The sequence below is a fragment of the Rhopalosiphum padi genome, chromosome 2 (assembly GCF_020882245.1).
Source record: "Rhopalosiphum padi isolate XX-2018 chromosome 2, ASM2088224v1, whole genome shotgun sequence".
NCBI classification, from domain to species: domain Eukaryota; kingdom Metazoa; phylum Arthropoda; class Insecta; order Hemiptera; family Aphididae; genus Rhopalosiphum; species Rhopalosiphum padi.
In genome coordinates, this window is record NC_083598.1 from 20,525,414 (window position 1) to 20,548,780 (window position 23,367).

The 23,367-nt window shown below is 27.8% G+C and overlaps 2 protein-coding genes across 4 annotated transcripts; both read left to right on the top strand.

Annotated features, from left to right (window-relative positions):
• The first annotated feature begins 947 nt into the window (after positions 1–947).
• Positions 948–15,739, top strand: LOC132922687 (growth/differentiation factor 8-like). 3 transcript variants are annotated; one of them, XM_060986329.1, is made up of 5 exons: positions 948–980; positions 10,781–11,267; positions 11,921–12,123; positions 12,636–12,830; positions 15,124–15,739. In XM_060986329.1, exons 1-5 carry the CDS (start codon positions 963–965, stop codon positions 15,493–15,495), a joined length of 1,275 nt encoding a protein of 424 aa, XP_060842312.1. In that variant the 5' UTR covers positions 948–962; the 3' UTR covers positions 15,496–15,739. The 3 variants fall into 3 exon arrangements, with proteins under 3 accessions (XP_060842312.1, XP_060842314.1, XP_060842315.1); XM_060986331.1 differs by lacking the exon at positions 948–980 and adding an exon at positions 6,350–6,481; XM_060986332.1 differs by lacking the exon at positions 948–980 and adding an exon at positions 6,358–6,481 and having other exon boundaries at positions 10,788–11,267.
• A 4,241-nt stretch (positions 15,740–19,980) lies between these two features.
• On the top strand, positions 19,981–23,090 carry LOC132922690 (growth/differentiation factor 8-like). Its single transcript, XM_060986335.1, is given in 5 exon segments — positions 19,981–20,491; positions 20,493–20,592; positions 20,749–20,960; positions 21,188–21,382; positions 22,554–23,090. Coding segments are annotated over 5 exon segments (1,089 nt in total). The 5' UTR covers positions 19,981–20,308; the 3' UTR covers positions 22,953–23,090.
• The last annotated feature ends 277 nt before the right edge of the window (positions 23,091–23,367 follow it).

Here is a 23,367-nt window from a genome sequence, read left to right on the forward strand (position 1 = left end):
GCTAATAACTGATAACGAATTCGAAAAATTAAGAATGACGAGACGTCCGAATCACACAGCAGCAGTGATGTATTATCTGTTAGATAAAATTATAATGTACTGTCAAGTTTTACGATTCTAAGTATTTCGAAAATTATTTATCAAATAGTTTGACATAGTTTTTATTTTAACAATCGATTTTACAAGCATAGTATTCTAATTTATTCATGGTTTCGTGCGTTAATGTCTCTCGATAGCATCATAATATTACCTATATATATATACGATTATAGGTAGTAATATATATGCACCATTTTACTGGTATATAAACATATAATAATATATCAATACTAAGTTTATTATGTCTTTAGAATGTCATTTATTAATCTATACAATTATGTTTTATGGTTTTTTTCATATTATTTTTTTATGTTTAAACTGTTATTCGATAACTTGTTGGTTCAGTTTAAATACCTTTTCACGTCTAAACGTTAGTATAAACCATAGAAATTTGACAAATAATTTTTTGTTCATTGACAATAGAAGGTGACATTTCAATCTTATTATAAAAACACGAGCTCATTGACTTAAGTTGAACAATTTTTTAAGGTATTCAACTTTATGGCTGTCATCATTAAAGCGGACATTTTACATTCTCTAAATAATCATTTTATATAAACGATAATGAACAAATGGTTTATCCATAAACGCGTAGTATATAGGTTCTCACGTTTTACTGTTTTATACCGTGTAACCTATTATTATCGTGACGCAGTGTTAATAAATCGATGAGTAAACATATGTATATTTTTATTAACTCTTAAAATTTGAAAATTATCGATGACAATCTTTCATACGTTTTTCAGATTAAACACTTGTTTTCGATAATAGTTATATTATTTATTCATTACAATATTATCTATTTGTTATGATTCGATGTGCTACACTGCTATTAATATTAAGGAGTGCGAGTGCCTATAATAATGAGGAGAATTTATGTGGTAAGTTGTGTTAAAAAATACTGAAAAATCTATTGGTTCAATTTATTGGTTCTTTAAAACAATAGAATAAACTTAAATCAACGTAAAATTAGGTTAGGTATAACCTTTTATATTTCAAATAATTTTAAATAATTACTTAAATCGTCACTATGAATTTGTTATTTAAACGTGGTTACCTCTTTCTACAGATATATATAAACAAATTTCCCAATAATTTAATATTATTGAGAACATTTTTTATCACTATATTTATATATTTTATTAATTAATAAGTGTATCATAATATAATGATGTTTTATTTTGAAATTTGTGTTTCGAGGATATTGATTCATCTTTTCGGCCATTCGTTCAATATATCATTATAATCATTTATCAATGCCAACACATATTAAAACATCGTAATTTACTAGCTTGCTAAGTAAATTAGTCCAATTTACCTCCTATATAATGGTTCTCAAATGGTAAACTATAAACCAAATAGGATTTATGGATTGTATAACCCGTTTATTAAGTATAAAATATGACTATAAATGCAATGGTATTAACGCATAGTTATTTTTACATGGCCATAGCCATCAGTTAATGATTATTATGTAATAATAATTTACAATTAAATATTTATAGTCGTTTCTATCTAACTAATTACTAGTTACTAACTAATAATTAGTTAGATAGGGCTCAGATTTGAATTCATTAAAAATATCAAAAAATTACCCTCTCAAAAAATGTATTTATGACCTCATCGAACTAAAAATATGTCTCCCGAAAAATTAATTTAAACATAATTATTTACATAAAATTGTTTTGTTTTTTTTAAAGAACCAAAATGGTGTATTAATAAAATAAATTAATATTAAAATTCAGCAGAAAAAAATTGTGCAGGGATATGTAAAAAAAAAATAAATAAAAACTTAAATTTTACAAATTACATCATTTGTATTTCACTATGTATTACATATTGGTAAGTACTATGATCTATGTTTATTATTTATATTTCTCTAATGTAAATTTTTAGCCATAATACAAGAAATAGGTCAAAAATGTCTTAAAAAATTAAAAAATGTATTAAAAACGTAAAAGATGCCCCAATTTTTTTTTGTAATTACAACATGGAGTACTTGAAATACATTTATAACTTGGAAAGCAACGTGTAAACCATTCCAAAAAAAAGATGCATACGAACCCTATTATTAGTTACTATATAATAGTTTTTTTTTTTTTTTGGTTTAGTGTTACAATCTTACAATAGCTAAATGTAGGTGTATTAAACACAACAAAAAAAAACATGATCATTTTTTCAGTCATAATAGTAATCTATATACATATACGTATTATCTATATACCTACAGGTTACATATATTATATATTTATATCTAGAACTTATTAAAACAGAATCATACATATAAAATGTATTGTCTAATTTATATTTATTATACATATATGCTTTAATTTTATAATGTAATAATAATAGCTTATAGGTTATATGGGCATGATTATTTTTCAATGATAAGTAATTGTTTGTCGGATGAACAAATATTAAACAAAATTATGTGTTCGAGTAAAACTGTTTACTTGATGACTCGTTGGTTTTACTGGTCTTCCAATATAATAGTTTTTAATTATGAGTATTGAGTTTACTTATATGATTATTACAATAATGGGTCAACAAATAGTCTAAAGACTTTATGGGTGGTTGAAAACTTTAGTGCAACAATACAATATAAGAAATAAGACTATAAAGACTGATCAATTAAAATTATTGCAAACATATTGTAGAAAAAAATGTATAATGATTTAGGTACTACCTACATAATATATATATATATATATATTATACATGCATTTCTTATCAGTTAATAATACAATTTTTTCTAATTAAACAAAAAATAGTATAATATAATACATTTCATTGGTCCATTGCCAACTTTCGAATGTTTACTGATCCGATGATTATTTACAAAATACAAAATAATGAAACATAGTCGTTTATTAATAATATTGTGGTTACAATTATAAACTGTAAACTTGGTAATTATAGTTGTGTGGTGTACTGGTGTAAGATGGCGTTAGTTTTGTATAACCTTTTTGAGTACTACAATTATGTTATGTGTGCATTTAAACAAAGAAATTAGATTTCCCGTGATTGTCTCAAGGCCGTTAAAAAACATTAAAATTGTTGTTGTTTATGTTCTAGATAAAAAAAGTTTGAATAGAAATGTTTTGATTTTCACACATTTGTATCGTGATGTGTAATATAATATTTAAATTGCGAATAGAATATGGATTATGCTTTATTTTGGAAATATATCGATATATTATTCAAATTTCTATATAATTAAATATTATGTTTCTCAATACTTATTATTGTTACATAAAATGTACGTTAAAATTTCAATAAAGCATGATATTATTATAATTTTAATCGAATCTTATAAAAACCAAACATATACCAATACATACCTACATATTATAATATATATAGGTATATATATTATGCATTATGTTGGTAAAATGTCGTTATTAAACAATGAATATATTATGAAAGTGCGGATCATATTATTCTACATTATTGCAGATTGTATATTCGTATAACATCTCAATTTATTTAGTTAATGACGCACTTTGATTCAAGTTGGTGGATATACTATACCAACAATATTATATTTGATTTATATATTTATATTTAGGCAATATTAAATATTATAACTGATGGTATACCTGTAAGATGATCATATTGAACGCATCATATTTTTAGTATCAACAATCTAAGCGAGATTTATGCAAAGTGTACCTATTATTTAACTATATAATATGAAAAAAATTAGTTTCATACACATGTATGGATATAATATTCGTAGCAATTGTTTGGGGCAGGGGGATCCAGTTGTACATTTTTATTGATTAATATAGTAACCATATTGATATTATAGTTTCTATTATTGAACTCTTGCATGGTTGTTATGATATATCAATATACTACATAGGTACCAATGCAAATATGTTATATTACACTATTACAGTCTATAATATAATATTATCTAGATAATAATATATTATAATAAACTAGCGTGCAAGACATTGTTAAAAAGATCTAATGGAGTTAACGACTCACTGGGGACATTAATAGTAGTTATTGAACAATGAATAATGACCATTCTTTGATTTTAAAAACTAAAAACATTTAAATTATTTAATATGAGTAAGTTTTTGTCAAATAACCAAAGAAAATACGATCGGCCGCGCACTATCATATTATTTATTTTATTTCTATATGTATATATTATAGTAATACACTCATAATATAATTTATTGCATTAAAATTAGTATTATTAATTAAATTAATTATTTTATTATCGATGTTTAATTTCACGTATAACTTAAATTCTAATATAAAATTATTATTATTTATTACGTACATCTGTTATTATTAAGCTATACTAAAATTATTATTATTAGAGGTGATGATAAATAACTTGCAATTATCGTTATAACTTTATTTTAATTTATTTACATCATAATAAAAAAAAACAACAACAACAGTAAATGTACACAGACATTTATAGTATAATATAAAATCAAAATATTTTATTTCAATTAAATTAGAAATAGGTAGACAAGTGGATACTATTCTGCTGTACATTAAGTATCGAGTGTGTTGCTGTAATGGGTGTATTAAATTTGAATTATACCATTGTATACTAAAAACTATGATGAGCGGAGACGGTTTGTATGTGTCAATAAATCAGTTAAATACTTTAATTGGAAATATAAATTATACCTATAAGGTAAATTTTTCTGAAAATTAAAACAAGTTAAAAAAAAATAAAAGTGAATTCCTATTTTATCCAGTAAATCAGACTGGGTTTTTATTGGTTTTTTTCAAAATAATGAGTGGGTTTAACCCAAAAAAGCAGCCCGGGTTTTTTCAGGCTGGGTTTTTTAGTTTTTCGTGATAACCTTGGTTTACAACCCTGTGTTCATACACACAAATAAACACACATCATTATAAAATCGATATATTCATCGTTCTAATAAAAAAAAATGTTAATGCAATATATATTATTAACTACGAATTAAATTCAATGGTTTGAATTAGTTATATGTCTCAAATATTGCAACGAAATTGTTTAGTAATCAATCATCACTATTTTAGTAACCGTTGCCCCTTGATCTAGTTGATTCAACATGATATTATAGTAGGTCACGCCATGTTTGCATTACCTATGTATATCTAATTTATAATTTTAAGAATCACAACTATTTGAACTATTTAAAAATATTAAATACTTACAATACCTATTTAATATAGGTATTATCTACATTTATTTTACATTAAAAAAGAAAAATACAGTTGTGAAATTGTGAAATCATAAATATTGATTCAATAGTTGGTACATTTTATCAATTATTTTTGTTCTAAAGTATTGTTCTAGTTTATTTTTGGTTTTAACAGACCAAAAGTCACGTAGGCATTCGACCGACTCTAAAGTTGATTAGACAAAAATAATAGTAAAACTAACAATTATTATTAGTTAAATTGATGTGGTTTTTACATTAATAAACAGTAAGTACTTATAGATAGATATTAAAAATACTGATTTTAATTATAATTATAATTCAGGATAATTTATTGTAATAATAGTTAAATTTTTATAAATATGAACCTAGTATTTATGGTCTTTATGCATAATTTACATTAGACTATTTCAATGGTTAAATAATAAAGTATACACGTTACAGTTTTACACACTAAAAGCATTAAACTCTTATTACAGCCACTAAGATAAAGACTTATTAGTTGTTACATTATATCTGATGGGTTATGAAAATTATAAATTGATATAGTGTACGTTATGAATGTAATAATGTATCGTTATATTTAATTAAAATATGACTTTCAATCTTAATTTTTATTGATTTTAATTCCAGTTTCTTAGAAAATATTAAGAATAATCTTATAGCTTTAAATACAAATTTAAACCCAATCAAAACATATCTGAAGTTCATACAGATATTATAATATTATGTATACATTTGAAAACATTATTTTTACTACCCTAAAATTTTTTTTTTTTTTTTAATTCACTTTTATTTAATACAATTATAGTATAATAAATCTATGTATATCATTAGTATCTATAATACAATATAATATAATCAATAGATTTTAATTATACATTTCAAATTTAAAAATACATTACAGCATCAAGTTTATTTAAACTATTTTTTTTATAATTATAGTCATTAATGCTTATCAATATTATGTAATTAGTAATGTTTTTTTTAATTATCTCGTATTAATAAACTCTAGTATACTAAAGTTATAAGGACAATGTTTCATGCAAATCAATTCAAATCTATTGTTTTAATACAGATTAAAACTTTAGTTTTAGTTCATATGTTTAGCTTATTCGTAACAGTCGTGAAAATTCAAAGATCATCATCACACATATTAACCGTTTCATTCAGCTAACAACTAAACAACTTATAAAATAGTAAAGGTATGTTAGTCAACAATTAATGAATTTTTTTTATTAGATATATGATAGCTTGAATTCATATTTATCTAAAAAAATAAAAATGAAATGAATTATTCAATAAATGTATAGTAATTAATATAATAGGTACTATACCGTATATAATTTACAAGTAGTGCTATGAATTTAATGCACTAAAAACCCTAAAAAATGCATTTAAAATGTAGAAAAAATGCAATAAAATATGCACTCCAAGTGCAAAAAAAATGCATTTAAATGCCAAAAATTATAGTATAAAATGCATTTAAAATGGTTTTTAATTTAATTTGTGTATTTATATTGATATTGGCATAAAAATGTATTTATTTAATAGAAAAGTTGATTAAATTAGAATTTTGATTTTGAAGTTGATTGATTCTTTGATAACGCTATTCGCCTAAAACAATTTTAAAAATTTTTTTTTATGTATTTATTTTAACGAAATTTTATTAAAAATACCAGAAAATGAACTAATAAAGAAAATATATGCCCTAAAAGGTAAAAAAATTACCGGCAAAATTAAAAATATCAAAAAATGTAAAAAATAAAAATCCAAAATAAAAGTTTCATAAATGGATTTATGTACTTTATGGATTATGTACTTACAAAGCTACGTTTCACAATCATAAAAAAAATGCATTTTCCTATAAATTTGCAGCTATAATTATATATCAATACTTACCTACGTATCGTCGAACTGTATCAAATTAAAATTAGTCTAAAATTTTAAATATTTATAAAGTTTCATTGCGTATAGAAAAATAATACGAACTTATACGTAATACTGAAAAGTTTCAAGACTATGATTAATATTTTTTTTGAATACTTACAGCAAAATAATTAAAATCGTAAATTTCATTTAACCCTTTTTAATAGAATTTTAATAATTGACATTTTTTGTAGTGAAATTGTATAGAATAAACAATCTACAGTTGTGTTGAAGGTCTTATCGCCAGATTTACCTTCATATAATATTTGGCTGTATTAAAAAATGTTCTAATTTCCAAAACTGTGGCACTAAAATATGATGGCTTTAAAATATTCAGTTATTTTTTTCAGTTATTCATTATTTCAGTCAAAATTTGGCAGTTTGCCGACTCTTTTATTACTTGTATAAATTTATAATAAAGTATTCTGAATTCTTTAAAGCAAAAATACAAAATAATTTTGTTTTCATCTGACATTAATATTAATAGGTAAATTGTATTTAAGTTAACAATCGAGATAAACAGCATACATTGAACATTGAATTAATAATTACGTGTGGATTATTTATGTATTTGTATATTTTTAAAGGTCGGTCTAAAAAAAAAAACCATGTATTTATGACATAGCACTGATATTTTCCATTTTAAATAATATAATACATAATATATATCATATCATAACATATAAATCAATACTATATGAATATAATCAACATCTGTAATACTAGCGTCAGGTTATAAAATATCAACATTTACTGAAAATATCAAGTATTTAAGCCTTTTAGGTTAATTTCTATAAAAATGTACTAACTTACTTATTGTTAGCTACTTTGAAATATCTACACACACACACACACACACACACACACACACACATTTGCGTATTAGAATTCTATTATGATTGCAGTAAGATATTTATCAGCCCATACTTACATACACTTATGTGTGTAAAACTTAAACGCCACGCGATTTGTACTGCAACATTATTGTATACTACTTTGGCACCAGTACACAAGATGCACCTACGACGCATTAAAAATAGGTACACGTCAATAGCGCAATGGAAAAAATGTAGGTAGATGATATAATGAATTAAAAAAATGATTATTTGTCTAATTTATATTTTATAAATATTGATGATATGAGTTTAATATTTGTATATCATGGTACCAAATATCAAAAAATCAAATGTACACTAAGTATAAAAATATAATTTAGGCTAATTAAAATATAAAGAAAGATAAGGTACCACAACACTTTTGATAAGCCCGGAAAACCCTAATGATAACATACTTGTGTTTCTAGTTTCACCTACGTATAAGCCATAAGGTCACCAAATGCACTTAAATACCTATCTATCTTATTATATTTTGCAGTGTATGAACAATGAATAACATGTTATATTAATTAATAATTTATACATGTATATTTTGATATCAATCGGCGCAATTGATGCATGTTCTATTGACTATTTCGTAACGTATAATCCCATCTATGACCACAAATAAATGCATATTTTATTAAATTAATTATATTATCGTTATATTGTTATACAGAAAGCTAGTAGCCTTAATTCGATGGCGTCTCGGCAGCGGCTAAACGCGAGACAAGTATCATATTTAAATGTTGGTTAGCATATTATAATGTATTGGAGTCTGGAGTAGTGAATTTCTTATAGTTCTTATACTATTATAGTAATCACTAAGAAGTATGAGTGTACGAGTTAGATTAAAAAATTGTTTTTATTTGGTACTAGGGTGTGTGTGTGTGTATTTGTGGTGGGTAGGGGGAGTGTCAATATTTTTTTTTTTGTCTCGCAAATAAAGCATAATGTTGTGCTGGTTATCGGGCACCGTTGCCCGCAGCTATAATTTATATGCAATAATCACAATACGTTATGTCATAAACTCATAATATATATTTAATATATACTTGTGAGCCGTGAATGATTGATTCTCAGATCTTGTTTTCCGACGTAATAATAATAGGTTTTATGGTAATTTTGACTTTGAATGCATACCTAGTTTATAATACCAATACACGTTTTCTACAATAATCGTTGAAATTAAATCACAATAGGTTATATTATATTCACGCGTATAGCGTTATAAATGTACAATTGTATCTTAATGATACCAAAAACATAAGCCACTCAACATATTATTATATTATACTTTCATTCGGTGTCGTTGTGATGGTTCATAAATTATATTCTCACACTCGTACTCTACAAGCATAATATTATATAAAATACTATTATAAACGTTTGTCTTAAACGAGAGTCATCACCATAGGAAATAACGAATTCGAATATCATACATCTGCCTCCGAGTTTTACGTCTAATGGTATTCAATAGTCACACACAATGAAAAATCGATATGAAGTTTCGACATTCGACACCATCAACATAGTTTTTTTTTTATGTCTTTATTTTTTTTATCAAAACGACCAATTGGTTTTATCTCAAAATGATTTACAATTCATGTACAATTATCTCAGTCAAAAAATCAATATAAACATAGGCACATTAAATTATGTGTACACGTGTGTGGAGTTACATTTTCATTGAAAGGAATTCTGCTCTCAATTTAATATCTAATCAATCTAAATCGTATATATGGCGTTTGAGCTGTCTATTAACTGAATGGCTACAGACTACAGTCGTGTCACAGTATTATACTATTATTCCATGTTTGCTGGTCCCATCTCTTCTGCGATTGTAGACAGTATCATATAATTTCAAGTGTTTAGTGTTGTGCCATTCAAACAGATTTATAGTAATTGTCTGACGTTAGCGTCATTGTAATGATTATTTAATATTGGACTGTTTAACACAAATTCATAATTGGATACTTTAAGTTGAAATTTGTTTAATAATAGCTACATATATGAAAGACATTAATGGTTTTTATAGATAGATAAGAATATGGTATGAATATTCTATACACTTGGCGCATTTTCTTTGATTTTCAATCTTTTATGACGGACATGGCATGTTTCTAATTTAGTCTTCAGTATTTTCAGGTATTTTTCTGAATCTTGTTTTAGTATAATCGTTTAATTCAGCACCACCGAGCTAGGGACACATATAGCGGTGTGAATACATTGGGGTACGCTACAATAATTTTTCTCACAACCTCTTAGAGTAGGGGGGGGGGGTTATCAACACCGTAAACATAATATGGTGAATTATAATTTTATTTTTAAATATGTCTCATTGTATTAATAAAACAGATGATTGTATTACCTATTATAAAACAATGTAAAAATATTAACAGTTTAAAAATAATTTATTCAAGATTAAGATTTTGATTTAAAAACGGATGTTTGTTGAATAAGTATTTTTTTTAAAGCGATAAATTGCAATAAATAAATAAAAATCCAAACCACTATAGTTTTTAAAAGATTTGTGTAAGAAGTTGTACAAACTGAGAGTGCTTATTTAAAATCATTGGGTGCTTAATACCTTCAAGCCTCTCTCTTTTCAACTTATACACCTATGCCACTGGGGCGAGTTTAGTTTATCATAAGTCTGTAATATTTAATTGTACGTATGTTTTTTTTTGTTGTTGTAAGAGTGCAGGAAGCGCGGCTAAATTTCGGACGAAAACGTTGGACGGAACGGTAATCCCAGGACTTTTGGTGGGTCGGAAGATGTCGCAAGCGATCATGGTCGCCACTACCGCTGTTATTTTGTTGCTGGTCACCGGACAAACGGTACTGATGGTGGTTACCGCCGCCACAGGTCGTCAGCAGGACTTTGACAGCGTCCGTAGTGGCGATAGCGGAATGAAGTCGCTGAACATCGAGCTGATAAAATTGTCTATACTTAACAAGCTGGGCATGCAGCAACCACCGGAGTTTGGCGATCAACTACCATTGATAGTTCACTTGCAAAAGTACAAAAATAACAGTGGCAGTTCCACGGCGACGCTTCCGCAATTCCAGCACGGGTCGTACCGCCTAAATTCGACCGGAAACAGCACTATTAACAACTACAACAGCGACGACGACGATGATTATCACGTCCAGACCCAAAAACTCATAGCGTTTGCTCAGCCACGTAAGTAGGTATATATAATATCTAAACGGTCTTTATTAGTCTTTAATATTTATTCTCGATTTATTTGATCATCGACCCCCTCTCTTAAATTAGACATTCAATTATTTCGCAATACCATTGATTTTAAAATATACTAATATACAATAATACAATATATTTTAAAATCAACGGCAATACTTACAATTATTTTTTATATGTATAGTGTATACATTGCATTGGTTAGGTAATTAAGTGCTAGTCAACTAGTGTCTCTAAATAATATTAGTTAGTGACCTCTAAAGAGGTTGAAGATCACACAATTGCGAGTATACCTCCGATCTTATATTGACTCCTCAGTCCTCAAACTATATGGTGCCATAATATAGCGGGTCACGGTTTATCTCGGCTATACCTATCGACTCTGCCTAGTGGAGTGGTATTGTGGGGAGTGGTTTAAGGGTTTATTTCTCTTCATTATAATATATATATATATATATTTTTAAGGTGCCCGATCACATTTAAATTATAATTTACATTTAAAGTTTTACTATTTTAATAATATTAACAACAACAACAGTATTTACTTTTAATAATAATAGAATAAACGCATAATAATTAAATATGATGGTAATAGAGAAATATAAATAAATAATAATGATTATAAATACTAACAGATCCCACGATGCAGAATTTACAAGGACATTATCCACTTTACTTTACGTTTTCCGATCAAACTCGTCATTATCGGATCACTAAAGCAATCCTTTGGGTGTACAAGAGACTTTTGGACGTGATCATCGACAACTCGGTGGTTATCATCGACGTATACAAAATTAATTCAAACAACTTACAACAGTCATTAGTTTCCAGCATAAAAGTGAGCCACCACTAAACGATAACTTAATTTACCTTAGTAATTTTAGTAAGTTTATTGGTTATAGAAATAAAAGAGACTTTTATATAAATTAATGTACGTTTGTAACTTATATTTGTTTAAAATTAGTCGATAAATTTTAATAACAATTTTAGAAATTGTTCTTACTCGCATTAGAAAAGTTTATAAAGTAACTTAAGTCATGTTCAAGTGCTATACTTATCAAATCCACCACAGGTTGTATTGCTCATCTCGGTTGAATTAGTTCTCAAAGCGAGATATACCAACGACATTGAATCCTTAAACAGAGACACCCTAAAACCGATTTATACCAATATATAATAAAAAAATATATTTTATATGTGTTAATTTTTTTCAGGGCAAAGACGGGTTATACAGCTAGTAAATAATTAATTACTGTATATAATATTTTTGTATTATTATTTAATATTTATAATTATTTATAATATTGACCTTTTATTTTGTTTGACTTACAATTTTTCGTATGTTTGCAGCGGGTACTCAATACCAATGAACCTGGTTGGGTACCCATTGAGCTACAGAGAAACATGTCCGATTGGTTTAAGACCATGGATAGAGCCAAGAACTTGACATTAGTGGTACATGCATATTACCTTAATAAGAATACCACGCATAACAAGATGCCGTACATAACGGATGCCAATAAAGGAGATGAAAATATGACCGAGGTAAGTACATTACAAAATAATTTTATAAGAAACTTATTACTAAAGACTGGATTTTTGTGCAGCTAACTTCTAAAAAACATGTAATTAAAATCCCAAAATGTATAAAATCGTGCAAAAATAAATTTTTGTTAGGAATTATGTAAAAAAAATTTCATTATAAATAGTACTTCAAATTTTATTTTATTGCTATTGTTTTTTTTTATATAATATTATTGTTTATTAGTAGACAACTATTAAGTTTTATATTTAAAAAAAAAATAATTTAAATAAAATAATAATAAACTGATTTACAATATTTGATTAAAATGTATTATCATATGAATTTCCAAGTTTTTTTCTATAAAATTATAATTTTAGATAAATATTTTTTAAAAATTGTCACCAAATATGTTTTTTAATTGTGAAAACACGAGTTAACTACGGCTGTTGTGGATTGACTGTAATACTATATGTGCAGGTACCTATATCATGTGTAATCAACAATATTGTAGTAGTATCGTTATTAAATTACGTCGTATTACATCGATATATATATATAATTATATTATATATAAAAGTCCAGTCTTATTCATATTACAACGTATAATATTGCAATGAAAAAGTGGATAGATGTTATAATAGATCCATAGATCAAAACTATTTATACAAAAATACTATTTAGTATTTAGTGTACATTTTTATTAAAAAAAACCTGAAACGTGTAATTTTGTGCAAAATAGAACTTTCAAATTAATACATATAATATAACAAATTATATAACAGAATTTATATTTGATTAAAGTTTATCTTTATTTTGAAACCACTCGACATAAAGTAAATCTCGATCGTAATTCGTTCTTCGTAAAAGTCGAGTCCCGACTCCACTTATTTTCATAAAATGCCTATAATACAGCATATAATTAAATAATATTATACAAATCTCTTGATTTGAATTTGTAGCTTGTTCCTATAGAATTTAGAACACGGCTATAAAAAGATGCGATTGCACGGAAATCCGGTCTCTACTTATTACCATTATTAAAATACAAACTAATATATACTTACTACCATGAACACATATTATAATTTAATCGTTAATAAAGAATATTATTTTATGTCATAAACATACTGTATACTGTATTATAATGTATTATTATTGTATACGCTAAACACATTTAAATATCATATAGTTTGATTAAAAGAATCATATAATAAATGAATAATTATCGTACATCACTACGATGTTAGAAGTTCGATATAGTATATAAGAACTACGCAGCTCAAATATAATTCAGAAAACGGTAGTGTAGTGTTATTATGCTATATTAATATTATTTTAAGTTAGAGGATATATCCGTCGAAAGAATATTGTAGACTTTTTTTTTAACATTTAAATCATAATACGATGAACTTGGATGTTATTGTAACATCGCCGCATTTTATTGATTATATAGGTAGTGTATTAGAAAACTGTTAACCGAGCATAATTCGATACACTTTGCATTCGACTTCGCATAACATAATAATATACCTTAGAACGGCGTATTACCATCGATTGTATAATGTTGACTTTTAAATACATACGAAATATATGAATTGTGAAAAATATAACCCGATATTACATATTACCTGCGCCTCCTGCAGTTTTTAAATAACTACGTATATTTAATATGTAGATATTATATTATACAAAGATAGCCAAGTTACTCGATTAGTATTGGTTACAACTTACAAGTTATAAAATGTATTATATTTAGTGACTTTAGTTGTATCTGACATCGAACAATATTTGTAGTAAAATTTTCCATAAATATTAAATACACAATTTTTATTTCAGGGGTCAATTTGACGCAGTCTCCCCTTAACTTTGTAATATCACAACTTAACCGAGCCAAATCTTTGTTTTACATTGTTATTTAGACAATTCATAAATTATATAGTGAAAATATTGTATTAAGTTAACGGAGTAACTCAATGATATCGGACGTAAAGATTTTTAAATACTTAAGTATCTAATTAAAGAATGAAAGGCACAATTATATAGTACCTATATTGATAAAACACAGTATTATTATATCATTCTCTACCACCGTCATCACTGCTATTGATATAATCACCACAATAATAAATATTGACACCTTTGTATTTGTATTATCGTACAACTAATAACTATACATTGCTCCCCACTTGTAACACTATATATACTCCCATCGCTTAGCACTCAATGCCATCTATGCGTCTTTATAATATGAGTAATAATAATAGTCTAGTATTATTTAATTCAATCGATTAACCGTGGTTATGCGTTCTGTAGATCCCGTACTTGGAGGTGCACACCCACCGTGGATATCGTAACAGACGGGAAGCATGGGACATCAAATCACCGACGTGCGACAATAGGACCAAAGCGCAACCCCAGTCCCGATGCTGCAGGTACCCGGTGCGGATTAAGTTTCGGGACTTTGGTTGGGACTGGATCATCATGCCCAGGTCATTCACATATTACTACTGCTTAAGAGATTCGAACACAGCAGAGTGCAGTTTATCGCAAGGATTACAGAACTCCACCATCGGCCAGTGTTGCGTGCCACGTAAGACGTCTAATATTACCTTACTGTACGTGGACAGCTCAGGTATAATGAACTCGACGGTGATACCCGACATAATAACGGACGTGTGTGGATAAGAAGGCTTAAACTCCAAAGGTGTGCGTTCACTGTTGTGACAGTTTTTATACACATGATAAATACACATAGACTAATAAGAGTATAAACCTAAGTATAATAAATACGATTGATCACGTTTGTTTGGATAAACATACGTAGTATACCATCATTACTTTAAAATTATAAGAAGTGTCCTTGTTGTACTTACCTTTAAATATGTTGTCATATTGTTTAAATACACAAAAGTTACCCAATGCTGTATAATTTATAATTGTTATAGTTTATGTACAGAACAATATTTCTATGTATGTGATGTGTGTACAATAACTGAATCGTCTAAGTACATACATTTTTTCTACGGTTTATACATAAAATATTTATTTTATTCACGGGCATAAAATGAGACATGATGTTTAACGTGTCTTAGGGACAAAATATCAACTAATTTAATCGATTTTAGTGCGTTGTTCTCGGTTTGCCATTTTATGTTTTGAGCAAAACGATCAAGATATTCGTGTAGCAGATGCGGGAAAGTTATCAATTAATTAAAATTGGCTATATTTTGATAGTTTTCCATATTAATTTTAAACTTTATATTTGTAAGTAAATATGATGTTCTGAATAATATTTCAATGTATTTTTTTTTGTTTCTATTCTCTAAGATTCTCACTAAATCTGATTATGGGCGATGGAAACTCATTTTCAAACTCATTTTCAAACACAATTATAATTATTATTATATTAGCATATTAAAATTATTGTCTTAGTGAAATCAAACATAAATCAAATCAATATTACCGTTTAAGATAAATCGATGAGCATGAATAATAATTGTATAAAAAAAAATAAACGAAGTACGTACCATAATTGAATATTGCGATACAACTTTAATAAAAAAATATTATTAATAAATTAGAAAATATTTTAAGATTTCATTACCTATATAATATAAAAATGAGTAAAAGAGGAACCAAGTAGAGATAAATAATTTCAAAATAACATAATATAAGGCTTTTGACTAAAATAAGGTTAGACGTCTGTATAAAAACCAGTAATGTCAAGTCCGTACATTGTACACATAGGTAAATTATTACTTATTGAATGATTAAGTAAACAGAAATATTCAAATATTTATGTACTAATAGAATCGTTGATAGTGAAAAATAATGCAAGTAAGGTTGATGTCTAAAACTTTTCGTAATGTGTATAATTATATAATAATATATTAGAGGGAAAGCCTTCATCAGCAATAATAAATGCAAATTCTTATGTAAAAAAGAGTTGACCAAACAAAAAGTATTTCATTCATAAAATCATAAATAATGTTTGTACATATTGTAAAAACGATATAGAAATAAAATCCTATGAGTGCACTCAAACTGACAAACAGCGCACATTAGTTTATATTTAATATTTATATTTATGATGACCTTACTAAAGAGCAACATAAAATAAGCATTTCATAATAATTAACAAATATAATACGTATATATATAGTTAAATTTATTTACATCAGATTCATTGGACATTGGCGTGGCGTGGCAAATATAATATATAATCCTGTGAAATTAAATTAACCAATATTGTAATATTATTCTGTTAAAAACTTACAATGTACATGCTTCGTTAGAAGGGCTTCCAGGTAGTGTCGTCATTTCAATTTTGAATAGGATGAAGAAAAATGTTCAACAGCCTACAATCCCATATAACTGAAAAAAAAGTTAAGATGCAAAGTATCATAAATACAAATCATGAATACGATTTGTATTTTGCAATTTACATAGTCACAGGGAGTATCAAATACTTTGTATTGCGATACATTTTTAGCCCGTGTATCGATATTATTTAGTTTATACATGCATACATTTTGTTTTTATATATAGTTGTTATATTATTGATGTGTTATGTATATAAGCCGGCCTACTGGATTAGTATTACATATTTATACTTGGAAAATATTCATTATCATAAATCGTTAATGTTTATAAGTTTTTGATTTTTGATTTATGAATATCGAATGGTAATTTACTAAATATTGAATCGAAAATAATATATATATATATGGTCTTTGAATCGAACGAATTACGCTGTTTGTGTCCGGAAGTGGCGGCTGATAGGAACGAGCGAAGGTGGTACACTGAAATGCTTGTAATGTACTTTGAACTTGTGACTGCTACAAACCGCGTCATACTGACTGCCTATCTATAAATATGTATAAAGAATAATTATTAGTTATGAGGTACTCGTAGAATAAAAATTTGTAATAATAATAATTTTTAATAAGACTATTATAATATAGAATGTTGTTTATATTATAGCTACTTGAAATGAAAGCTACTAAAGAAGAAGCGATAATAATATTATGCTTAAGAAACTGAATAGGTACCTAGTAAAAATTAAACACGCAGTATTTTAAAGGAGGAAGAAAATAATTTGATGATGTTTAAAAATAAAAATATTTGTACTTGTTAACTTTATAAATTACCATCGCCAAAATTATAGCAAAATTATAAACAATACATTTAAAAATGTAATTGATATAGTTATTATTTATTAGTTATACGTAATATATACTATTGATAAATTGGTATATATTTTATTAAATGTAAAATTGTAAATATTATAATTAAAAAATGCTTGATTTTGGCTTTTCGATGTACCACATTTTTTAATGTATTTTGCCATTATGTTTATTAAATTTTGTAAATATTGCTTTACTCTTGGTCGATTATCAATAATAATAATAACAAAAATAAATATTAAATGAATAAATATTTGATTAAAAACTTGTTACAATTTACTGAAAATATTGTATTCTATAATCATCTAATTTAGCGGTTCCCTAACATTTTGGGTTCATGCATTCCGAAAAATAAAATAAATTAATCACACCTCCATTGAATAAATGAAACACAAATTGTTATCAATGTATTGTACTATATTAGTATTTATAGTGTCTTATATGTAATATATATCAATATTATTATCACGCCTCCCCTATTATTTATTAAGTGATTGTGCCTCCTAAATCAGTCACACCTCATAGTTTAGGAATCGATTATCTAATCAATTTATTATCATCTATAACAGTCAAATTCATTTATTTTCAATTTAAAAGGACTACATTATATAAGATAGTTAATATTAAAATATAAACTATTTAATAGAAATATAATATACAATAATTAGTTGTATAATTATAGTGATTTATATTTTATTTTAATTCATTCGAAATATAATTGGTTTTCTTTAATATAATGTAACAAAAATACCAATATAATACAAATATACGTAAAACCTATAAATATTAAATTAAATTAAATTATTTACATCAGGTGCATAAATTATAATTTTCTTGCTTCTTGGAACGTTTCGTTCATTTACATGTAATATGTAGCTCGTCTCTCATATAAATGTTTACTGCACGCAAGTTGGGAGGCTTATACGGCCAATAATTTTTTATCATTTAAAAAAAAAATATATTTATAAATATTGAAAAATATAAAATGATACATTTTTGAAAATAAATAATAAATAATTTTAATAGTGGAAAAATTATTTTGATTTAACCTCAGGGCTCAGACTCAGCGTACTGTTTGAAGAATTAGTTAAAGAGGCAACTTTTTAAGCACAGCCAGAGGTAGAGGAGACTGAGTCCCCCCCTTTAACCCCTTGTTATCTCTGTTTTAATTGACCATCACTAATTTATATTTGTAATCTATTTCTTAATTCGTATATGTAGTTTCTTTATTACGGTCTTATTATTCAGAGTTCACCTTTCTAACAATAATGAGTTCGTTCAGTCAATAGAAAACAGTTGAGTATAAGGTAAGACAGGTACGTATTTTGTATTGATATTAACTCAAAAGTCAAAAGCATGATTGTTATTTATAGAATGATCCTTAAAAATGGAGCGGCCTGAAATAATATATAAGTATTATATAATTTAAATATAGAACAATATAAACATTTAATCAAGTAAACTGTTCAACTGAAATACAAAGCCTTAAACGAATATTTAAAATATAAAATGTTCAATCCATCAAACACTGAAACAATTCATTTAAAAATCGAATTCAAAACACTCTGTTGCATCAAAAGCCGGTCAAAATTTACCTAAAATTTCTTGTCTTTGAAATGAATAAGTCGCAATTATTTATTTTTGAAATATTTAATAATACATAATGACAAAACTAAATTTTCCTAATTTATGAAATTAACGATTCATAATATATATTTCTGTATGCAATGTAGACTTTGGGAGAATTAAGAAGATTTAAATTTTTTCAACACAATACCTTCATAATACTCAGGAGAAACAAAAACAATATTATACGAACATGTGAATTTAATGCAAAATCAGTTGTTGACAAAATTTAATATAATATATTATTATATATGCCATATTTGTGAAAATGTATTAAGTTTTAGTTAAAAAATTCGTATGATAAACCTTCCCCTGTAAGATGACGTACAATTTCAACGATTATTTTATCAACTTTTTATTCTCCCAATGAATGTATAAATCAAAATATTACACTTAAGACGTATTAAATAACACGTTCTATTAGAATAATAATACTACAAATCCCGAGACGGTATGGTATAACGATAACAATGTATGTATGATTATGCATGTGTTTTATTTTACAGAACGTTTACTGCTGTAGACCAAAAGATAACTTTAAAAAGAAAACCTTTGATGCGTCGGAAGATGATTAATGTGACAACCGTCGTCATCGCCGTCCCTCTGTTGCTGGTCACCACGCACATGGCGCTGACTGACGGTGACATTAGTGACAGCGGTGTTGGTGATAGTGATGGTAGCGGAATATGCCGGCCACTGACAGGTTTGCCAATTGCTCGGACCATGATGAATTCAAGTCACAACAAATCGAGATGATCAAAGCGTCGATACTGAAAAAGCTGGACATGCAGCAGCCACCGGCTTTCAGTGGCCGGCTACCGCCTCGGATACCTACCGATCTGCGGCCAAAATTGAATGCACAAGTACAACGGCTATCTCAGTGGCACTGACATGCATAGGGACAACATGGCCATCAACGGCGATGGCTGTCACGTTAAGACACACCATATCATAACGTTCGCTCAGCCGCGTAAGTTCAACTATAAACGATCCCTATAATATGGTTCTCATCTTTTCCAAAGCAACAACACCCAAATCAAAAAAAAATCAATACCATAGATATTTTAAATTGTTATATCATAATTTACAATACAAGATAAAATTGTCAAAGTAGTGTCGTACACAGATTTAATGATGCAAAAACGCCGGAAGCTACAGAACCGAAATCTACTCTATTTTACGATCTCCGAGCAAAAGGGTCAAAATCCGATCACCAAAGCGATCTTGTGGCTGTACAAGAGACGGTGGGACGTGGTCAATGACGATTCGGTGGCCATTATCGATGTATTCAGAATCAATCCAAACAACATGCACCAGTTGTTCGTTTCTAGTATAAAGGTGAGGCGCGCGACGTGGTGGGTCTAACTTTATTGAGTTTAGAGTTGGTCACAATTGATTCTCGCAGACTATTACAACATAATATCATATAATGTTAAATAATCTATGAACTCGATTATATATATATTATAAGCCATCATTAGATTTTCTCAGTGCAAATATAATTTTATGTTACTCGCTGTCGCAGTTCTGCGTGTTTTATATTTGTCATTTTAACGTATTCGCAGCGCGCAATGAACACCGTCGAATTGAGCTGGGTGCCCATTCAGCTACAGAGACGCATTTCGTCCGACTGGCTCAAGACTACTGATGGGGCTAAAAACCTGACGCTAATGGTGGATGTATACTACCTGAACAAAAACACCACGCTCTTCAGGACACCCTTCGTAACGGACGCCACAGAAAGACAAAACATGACCGTGGTATGTTGAAATGTATGCTCACCAGTCACCACAACACATTATTTCACCGTATTATTGAATTGTATTTTATGTTTTTAACATATAATATTATATTATATAATTATAATGATTTACCATTGAATTCACTTTTAATAGACCCGTTACAGCACTGACCTATTCAATGACAACGACGAGGTACATTTGTAATACCTACTATACAGCAGACCTACTTATAAAATATAAATATTTAAAAATGTAGTATTCCCTGTCATGGTTATAGTTATAAATAAATATAAAAAATATTGTGTATTTATTATTTGCGAAAGATTATATAGTACCTATGCTATTTGTATTATCCCCCTTCGCCTGGGAAAAACTAAACTACAATTATAATTTCGGTTTGAGTGTACTTCACTTTATGAACGAATCCGAGACAGAGATTCCATCGTCTCCACTTCGAGTTTCGTCCTTGAATGCTTTAGGAAATTATTTTGTGCTATTTCCATCTTTCAAGTGTATACTGAATTTAAATTATGTTGTCCACAAGGCCACATGGTCCATGAACCATATTCTTAATAATTATTAATTATACCTATACATAAAATAATATTGAATATACTTCTTGGTTTGGCATTTCTGCACCGAGAGTAAGGAGTAAGGTAAATATCATTCGGCCGTAGTCTAGTTTTGATAAAAATTAAAAGATTAAGTATCTGTCAAGTATAAAATATATTATATTCCGGTTACACTTAGCGACTCAGCCCTTTTGTTCATCAATTGTGTGCTCGTATCGTTCACTTTTTTTTTGTATGCACCATCGTTATAATATTAAATGCCGTTATAATACACCATCACCAATGCCACAACTACCATCACTATCACTCATCGTTCATTACCACCTGCAGTGCTATACTTACGTAATCTACATATGTATAGATAATATTTATAGAAATGTGGCACGCTAATGAAAATAATGAACTGAAATTAAATTAACTGAACACACGATCGTTAAGTTGGAAGTTAATAATCAACAAGTTATAACTTTAACTCACTGAGTATTAAGTTAAAATGGGAAAAAATAATAACATCACCGATTAGCATGCACAAACTGACACACACAAGGTTGTACAGGGCACATAAACTATAAACTGAAAAACACACGTACTCATTGAGCTATCTTTAATCCGTTTAGATACCGTACTTGGAGTGGCAAATTCGGGAGGACCAACAGTTCCGGGCTAGGCGGTCCACGTTCGGAAAATACTGGCTGAACTGCAATGAAACGTCCGCGGTGACCCAATGCGGCCGGTATCCTCTGATAGTCGACTTTGAGGAGTTGGGCTGGGATTGGATTATCGCGCCCAAAAAGTTCGAAGCCAATTACTGTATGGGCGAGTGTTCATCGGAGTTATCGAAATATAACAATCACACGCAACTCTCCCAGCTCACCAACAAGTCGGTTGCGCACGCCGATCCATGCTGCACCCCTGATAAGCTGTACGACAAACTCGTTTTGTACCACGACGAGGACTTCAACATCATTGTTAAATCTTTACCCAACATGGTGGTAAACAGTTGCAACTGTAATTAATAGTAGCTAGTCGACAGCGCGCACACACAAAAGCACGTAATCAGGATTTTTTTCATTTTTGGGGAGAAGAGCTTTCCCTTTAGGTAATAAAAAAATGATATGCTAGTCACACTTTATTTCGTACATTCACATTTATATTTTGCAAACGACATTCTAATTTATCAAATAACATTGAATGAAATTCATTTTTTTTTAAGAAACTTGAACGATTTGTTTGTCGTTCAAAATATACTAAAACTTAATTTCTTTTTAATATTACTATTTTATTGTGTCGACATTGAAACTATACGCCATGTTAGTTTTAGTATGGACAAATTCATAATATTATTGTAAATATTTAAGATATTTTGTAATGTTAATTGTTAATAGGAAGAATTTTAAAATTACGTTGTATGTCGAGTTCAACGTGGACGTC